Consider the following 8,385-nt stretch of genomic DNA (forward strand, 5'->3'; position numbering starts at 1 on the left):
AGTTCACCTCCTAGGCACAGGTGCTCTTGAGCAAGGCACTGAACCCCTAACTGCTCTGGGTCCCTTCCCATGGGCTGCCCCCTCACTCTGACATCTCTCTATTTAGTGCACGCATAGGTACTGAGCATGTGTGTGTAATTCAGGCCTGTGTATAATAACAACAGAGCGTAAATTTTAATTTCCCCTTGTGGGACTAAAAAAATGAGAAAAAAAAAGTTTGGTCCCCACATTTTTTTCCCTTTTAAGATGAATTGCTATAATGTTGGTGTTCCCTTAACTCTTATTTAGTGCCATTATCAGGTCAACATTTCAATTTGTTCAAACTTTGATTTATGGCCAAATAGCGTAATAGATGACATTTAGCCTCAGTGTTTTATTTTCAGTGCTAATAAGCAAATGTTTAGCCAACATGCTTACACCCACATGCTCACAATGTCATTGTGAGAATGTTAGCATTAAGTTTTAACCACTGCTGTGCCAAAGAACCGCCTCGCAACTACTAGCATGGCTGTAGAATCTTGTTTTAGTGTAATGTAATGTAATGGTAATGTTGGCGGGTTGGTCGACAAACTGACCCTTATTGTTGAGATGGTAACAGCGACGAGTACCTTCGAGCCTCAGCTGTAATTTGTGTTTAGTGCTAATTAGCAAACGTTAGCATGCTTTCAAACTAAAATAAGATGGTAAACATCATATCTACCAAACATCAGGAGAGTTGCTGCTGGGAGCATGTTCAGGTCGGAGGCTAGACAGGCATTCTAGGCACGTGCACTGGGCCCATTTGCTACTAGGGGGCCCAGTAAAAGGAAATAGTCCAAATTATAGACAGTTAAAGTAGTGGACCAGCAGATCCCGTTGTTCTGGACGGAGACCAGTGAAGGAAAATAAAAGCATTTTTCCCGTGATGGCTAGGCGTTACTGCGCAGCCTCCAACTGAGCTTGACGACGTAGTTGTAACGTGGGCAACGTGTCTGAAAGTTGTAAGTCTTCTGGTTGCTGTGTCAAGAGAAATCTCAATCATTCCCAATGATTAGCCTATTTTTACAAAAACGTCTGCTATGGAGCCATGACGTGAGCTACAAGGTAATGGAGCCTTTTATACATTGCATTTCTTTGAGAAATAAACAACGGACAATTAAAGTCTTGAAACACCTCAGATGTAAAGTAATTTACTGTCAAAGTGGCACCAAAATGAATGGCAGTCCATGGGATGCTAAGTGCAGGTGATGGCTTCGTAGCATTAAAATGGCGCCATGGGAGCTACGCTTAGAGAGGAGAGACTCACACCCTCGGTCTAAATAGATGTTTTTGTTAGTTTTTAAAAACAATTTTAAAATGTAAGTTTACAATCTAACACTTCATCTGAACTTGTATAATGTCTAAGTATAAATATTATTATATTCTTTTAATAAAAAAAGTACAATAAAGTAAAAAAAGAAAAATCATTCAAATTGCGGGAAAATTTCCTGTTCTGTATTTTAGCTAGCTGTAATGGTTACACTTCCAATTTCTGGGATGCTTTGAGGTGCAGCTAAGTGACAAAAAGAGAAATGAAGAAGAAAGAAAACAACAAAGAGGGGCTTTATGCGGGCTTCTCTCATGCCCTTCAAATACTTCTAAAGTAGATGCAATTGAATACCTCAATGAATAAATTAGCATTACAATCACATGGCTGTTAAAGGTGATCTTGTTAATTCAGAAAATGTATACATTCAGGGTGCAGTTTGCCCAATGTAATCTTTCCATTTAATCCAGTTTTGAGCATGTTAGTAGCCTTGTTATTACCTGGGAATTAGGTTAATCTAACTCTTATGTCATGCTAGGTTCTCACAGTAACTACATCACTGTGTGTGAAAGCATTTAGAGCTGTCTAATGTCTTCTTAAATTCTGTTAGCTCACACTTTGCAGCTATACAATGCTACTTATGATCAGAAATAGCATCATCGTCCTGCTTTGCCCCCACTCTCCCCCACATGCTCCTCTTTCAAACACGGTAAATGGAGAACTCTTACAGCTCATTAAGAGGGAAATTACATCCAAACATTACACTGGTAGCAAATCATCTCTCCCTGCATCCCCACCCCTCTGCCCCAATTATTGCATTTGGCCTATAAATAAATGCCAGAGTTGTCAAAAGTCAAAAGAATAAGGTAGGAGAGACACAAAGGCAAAGCAGGTAAAGTCGGACAGCTTGACACTGGCAGCAGCTCAGATATACAGGTAGGCGGGCCAGCAATCGGAACAAAAGACAAAAATACATTTCTCTGTGCGACTGGCCTCAGGTCCCAGGTGTGGTGGGCAAAAGGGGGAAAGGAGGGCCAAAGAGCCGGCACATTCATCACTGATCACTTTCGGAGCGTAGAGGAGAAGGGGGAATCATAGAGGATTGTGGATAAAGTTGAAATGCTTTAATTTAACCAAATGTAAAACATTGTGCTGGCAGCTGTACGTTGAGTCACTCTTTGAAAATCCGGCTTTTGTGCGGATATTTTCCGTTCTATCCTGCTGGTTGGAGGACATTTGCTGTTAATTGACAGTAAAGTGTAGCTATAACTGAACAACTAGGGATGCAGATAAGAACAAACGCTGACCTTTTGGAAACGAAGGTTGAACCATTTTTATTTGCCCAAATAAACCATACACACAAGCACAACATTTTCACTTTCAGAAGCCAAAGACAGAAAGCAGGGAATGTGCCGGACCGCATCCAAGACCAGTTTAGAACCACTGCCAACATTTACAGGTTATCTACTGCCTCAGGCGCTCCATCAACTGCAAAGCTTCAGCAATTCAAGGTTGTGGTAAAATTCATTTTTATTCCAGGTGTGGATTAAATATGGAAGAATTAGTGACAGGTAGCCTACGTTGCATTGTGTGTGTGTAGTTTGTTAAATCTGTTACTCTGGAGGAACAGCGGTGTGCGAGATGAGCCGTGCTTGGAATTCATTTTGATTTTTTCTTTTCTGCCACCATTATCACACTAAAACATGAACACTGTCACATATTGCGGATTTGGTGAATTAGCGTAATAGTTTTCTGCTTGCCACTGGCAAACACATTACTTACAATTTCTATACAATTATATCAGATCATGCAGCTTTATCAAAAGGGTGTCTCCGGGCTAATAGAATCCCCTGTGGATGTGTGTGTTGTTGTTTTTTTACATAAATCAGGGAACTTACTTTCTAGATAGTGATTATCTTCATTGAGTTTTACTTTGCTCACAAGATCCATACCAAGATTTTGCTAAAACTACACAACATTTTGGAAATAAACTTTAACTACAGGTCAATTTAAAGGTGGTAAATTAAAACCATGAGGTAGTTGTGTAGATGAGGATGACAGCAGCTGGATAATCAGGAACCATGCAGCAGTATATTGAAGCTTTTATTGACTGCCAGCCCAATTAAGCTGAGGAGATCTGAGTGATCTGAGGACTGGAACCAAGCCTCATGGGAGTTTGTTATCTGCCAGCCTCAGTGCCTCAGATCTTGACACACACGGAGAAGTGTACACGCAGCCAGCACACAGTGGTTAATTACATATGTTTAAGAGAAGAGTAAAAAAAACAACAACAACAAAAAAACTCCCAGAATAGATTTTAAGATTGACATGTCAATGACAGGAAGACAGTGAAATTGACAGGTGTCAGGTGTTAACAGTTAAATCAGTGACATAAAAAAATAAAATAAATGAAGTTAAGGATGAAAGGCAGCAGTGATGTTTCCACCTGAGTGACAAAACACCGCATTTATAACAGATTAACCAGTACCAAAAGAAACAGCAAGGCCACAAATCCTTCAGGCATTCACACTCTATTCTTGACATAACAAACAAAATCAGCAACATAACCATGTAAACATTGTTCTCCATCACTAAAACAAAAGATTAAAGTGTAGTTTTTTTCTAGAGAACATTTTTCTTTAGTTTTTGCTTAAGGGGGACTTTCTTATTTGAGCTGCATTTTTTGTGTCAGAAGTTTGATCATGATAACTTAAGGCTGTGCCCTGTGTGACCGTGCATCCCAGAAGGATCACAGTTGGCTATTCTAAATGTTAAGTGGATCTAAACATTTAATAAATTAATATTTCAACTTACTTTTTTTCTATTCTATCTACTGTTTTTCTTTAAAGTGATCATATTATGCTTTTTGGCTTTTTCCCTTCCCTCTATTGTGTTATATTGTTTGTGCATGTTATAGGTTAAGTCCCCCCCCCCCCCCAAAGGGACTTAACCTGCTCTGCTCTGTTGTAGTTCAGAATTCACTTCAGTGACGGCTGCAGAGAGCCTGTTTACTCCCCATTAAGCCCCATTTTACCTAATTGCTTCTGACTGGCTAGTAGTCCTTACCTAGCGACTGTGCATGTGCGACACCCAACAAAGATGGGATAGAAGTGAGATGTCTCACTCTGTAGCTAAAACAGAGAGCTCAACACACACGGTGAAAGGAAGAGCTGCAGCAATGTAGAGTACAACAAAAATATGTGTTTTTTGAAAATGAAACCATGTAAACCTATTCTGATATAACCACTGAATACATTTATGGACCTGAAAAGGAGCATAATGTGAGCACTTTAATGGAGCCTCCCAGCATGAGCTTTCCACACGTTCGTGCTAGTATAACCGGTGTGACATTAACATTTTGAATCTTGTTTATGTGCAGTTTGTGCGTATGTGTGTGTGTGTATGTGCGTCCGTGAGAAATGTTGTTGAAATGGCTTACCTGTATTTTACTATACAAATGTCAGGAAACACCAGCACATAGATGCCAAGCACATCATAAGTACCTCTCTGTTTCTCAAATCCTCCTTCTTCCTGTCACTCTGAGAGTATAGTGATGCTACAGAGGCAGCCAGGGGCACAGAACACAAACCTCTGACTGCATAACAAACTGATTAGACATCTCATCCGCAAAGATACTGAATGATAAGATGATTGGCTTGGTCGGTAATATGTGACCCGATAATGCCAAATTACACAGCGGTACCCTAATTCAATAAGAGCTCATAATTGTAGTTCAATTTAGGGTTTTCAATGGAGAGAAAAAGAGCAATAAAGGAAATTCTGAAAGCATAAAGTAAGAGGGTTTGTTTGTTGCGGACCAAAGTAATCCTGCAGGCACCACAATCATCATCTTTTTATCATTATTACTTTCATCTGTACTGGCATTTGGCAAGCAAGTCAACTTAAATAATTGATATCTCTTATTACTTCCTTTGCTCTGTTTTCTTTTTAAAAGCTTGCTCTGGTTCAAACAGACTGCCAGATGAATGTAGCTACCCAGTCTGTAAGTATGTTAAGACTTCTCTCTTGGGTCTCACACGAAGACTTGAATGTTTCTCTCCCCTCTAATTCTGCCTGCTGCTATTGAGCTCTTTCTCACACCATGCATTGATTTGAGAGCAGTCCTGTGAATTGTTGTGACAGTCAAATAAACAGAATGGAAGAGCACAGAGTTAAGAGGGTTCAATAATGGAGAACAGAGACGAGAGCAAAAGATCATGAGAGACATGCAACAGACATGAGCCGGTGCCTACCTGAGGTAACGCAGGGGTTCTATGGTTTCAGCCTCTGCCTCAGCTGAGCTGTGGTTCATCTTGTCCATCTGTTTTCACCCTGCACAACTTGGCAAATATGAGAAAGAATGAGCTGTGCCGCTCTGAAGAAAACACTTCCGTTCCTTCTCTCTGACTCTGATTCAAAAACAACACTGTCTACCTCTGTGCCTGGGAATAGACTGAGAATGTAAATGGGCTTCCTCCCTCTCTATCTCTCTCTGTGGTGGCTCTTGATTGGTTCAGAAGCTGGAAGGTAATAACTGCTACACAAATGCACACACAAACACAAACACAAACACACAAACACACACATACACACTCTAAATATTGCCTCTATGTTTCTGCTTCTCCTCTCTGTCTCTTTACCGCTGTGGCCCCGGCTCATTCTCTGATAAAACCAGCTGGCTCTGTGTATCAGCTTCGCTCACAGGGAAAACCAGCCAATTAAGAATCAGGAGGCATGGTGCTCGCAGGCTGATTGGCTCAGATTGCCTTGATCATTTCTGATCACAACCCCAAAACCCCTCCACCCACACACACACACACACACGTTCGGAGTGAGGAGACACCTTTCATTTGGAGGTGGAGGGGAAATAAAGCCCAGTACCGACAACTGAGATAATAACACGATAGAAGCTGAGTGGGTACACGGCAGCACTTGAAACAGTACAAACGATGGCTGACACGAACACAAGCACAAGGACCTCAAAAGGGACTTCCAGACATGCAGGCTGATCATATGGATTTAGGGCAGCTGACATGAAAGAAAAACACTCTACTACAATTTAAATGTACAGTACGGCACACAGACATACACACCAATACACAAACACACATTCACAGACAAAGGATATGTACAGTAGTGTCACGGGGAGAGACTCCAGCTGCCAAGGAATGAAGCTCACAAGTGGGTCGTGGTGGCAAACAATAGCTCACTTTCTTCTACAAAGGTCTTGGTCTTTTCCCCTCCACCCCCTCATGACGTCATGACCTCTCCTTCGAGCTCAGCTAACAGAGTTCCGTCTGTTCTCCTATTACATAGATTAGGGTGTAAGTCTTTGTTTTTCTACCACATCTCACAAATGAAGATTACATTCCTGTAAGGACTATTGAAGACAAACAGGTTCAATGAAAAGCTGGTCCACTGGGCCACCTAGGGGTGTACATCGCTATTGCAGTTTAAAGCAAGAGAGTCATTACTGGGTGCTGAAAACTAATCTTGATGTGTGAGAAAGGCTATATATTGTATTGTCAGATGCAACTGTTCACTAAAAAAAGCCCAGGCTCGACAACATGTTGCATGGTCCCATGCCATCACATGTCAATTAGAGCACTGAAAGCCTTATGGTCATTGTAGTTCCTCCTCCTGTTCATATTTCCTGTTAGGAAATCCCTCAGAATAGCAGTTCAATGGATTCTCAGATGATTATTAATAGCAGATGTGCATATAGGTGAGTATTATTTTAAGATACACTTGAAAAATGTCTATCTTTAAATCCCAAATGTTTTGCACAGAAGGTAGGTTGGGAAAACATTTGAATGCTCACTGAGTTAGACAACGTTCCAAATAACTGTGTGAATGCTAAAAGCTGTGATTTCTCTGTAGAGTTTTCTTCCATAATTGCTTTCTTTTTTTAGCTTCAAAGACCGGTGATGATGTAACTGCGAGAAAAGAAGCCTGGATGATATGTTCACTGACATGAGATATGCAGATGCATGAGGGGGGAGACAAAACAAAAGCAAACACAAAGCAACAGCTTCAATTACAGTGCAAAGGCCGTGCAATAATTACAACTGCAAATGTCTCGATATTGAAGACTACAAGCTTTACAGACAAAGCGTTGTTGTCCCACACAGCGTTATATTGGTACATTTGTGTCCACACAGAGGCAGAGTTCAGCCTAACTGGATATACGTACTGGGCTTCACCTGCAGTATCTGCAGCTGAACATTAAGGGCAAAAAGAAAATCAAGATTCTTTTTATATTGATTTGTTTTGCCTTAAGAATATCAAAAAATCTTGAAAAATATACTTAGCATCCCCTGCCCTATTTCTCAAGCAATTTTGTTTATTTTTTGCTAGAGAAAATTGAAACTATGATTGATATTCCGAGTAATTACTTTTCTGGTGACCGACTATCGATGATGCACGACTGTGCTCAAACACCGTGAATGAACAGGCAACACAGCCGTGAAAGAGGGGTTAAAATTAGTTTTATTATTTGATAGAGCAGAAAAAAAAAGAAAAAAAAATCCAAAAAACAAATACTTCTCATACATTGTTTTCTTTTCCATTTGGGCCGCACTGCATTCTGCAGAGCTTTGACCCCAAACAAACGGAATGGTGATATTGTTGTCACACAGCAGCAGGCAGTAGTCAGGACAGCACAGGGTTACACTTAGCAGGGCACAAAATGATGGGGCTCATTCCAGATTGCTTATTTTGCATCCACAAGACGCGGGCTGCTACCTTCTGCCTGTCGGGAATGTACAGACAACCTGGAAGATTTACAATGCTACTTGGAGACAGAAATACAAAATCTTGAGCACTTTTAAATAAAAACTTTGTCTGCTTGTATTTCTATCAGCAATGTACATACTGTATTGTTGCACCGTCCTAAATGAAACCCGAACGTACAGTGATGATACCCCAGTACAAAGGGGATACACGTCAACTGATGCCCAGTTACCTAATGCGGTGCACCATCTTTCAGGATGGATCCTGATGACCATTGAGCTCAATAGTGCACTCTGGATACAGGACACAAATCCTTACGAGGCTGAATTATTTAACACATTGTGGATGAATTATGATTCGGAAAGTGA

General features: G+C 40.7%; 1 protein-coding gene across 1 annotated transcript in view; it reads right to left on the reverse strand.

The window, feature by feature from the left end:
- yjefn3 (YjeF N-terminal domain containing 3) overlaps nt 1-5,920 on the reverse strand; it is a 47,387-nt gene extending 41,467 nt beyond the window's left edge. The window contains exon 1 of the mRNA XM_032525068.1: nt 5,539-5,920. Within this exon, the coding sequence (XP_032380959.1) occupies nt 5,539-5,606 (68 nt within the window). The 5' untranslated portion in view covers nt 5,607-5,920. The remainder of the gene's footprint in view (nt 1-5,538) is intronic.
- Between the last annotated feature and the right edge of the window lie 2,465 nt (nt 5,921-8,385).

This window comes from Etheostoma spectabile, chromosome 9, assembly GCF_008692095.1.
Source record: "Etheostoma spectabile isolate EspeVRDwgs_2016 chromosome 9, UIUC_Espe_1.0, whole genome shotgun sequence".
NCBI classification, from domain to species: Eukaryota; Metazoa; Chordata; class Actinopteri; order Perciformes; family Percidae; genus Etheostoma; species Etheostoma spectabile.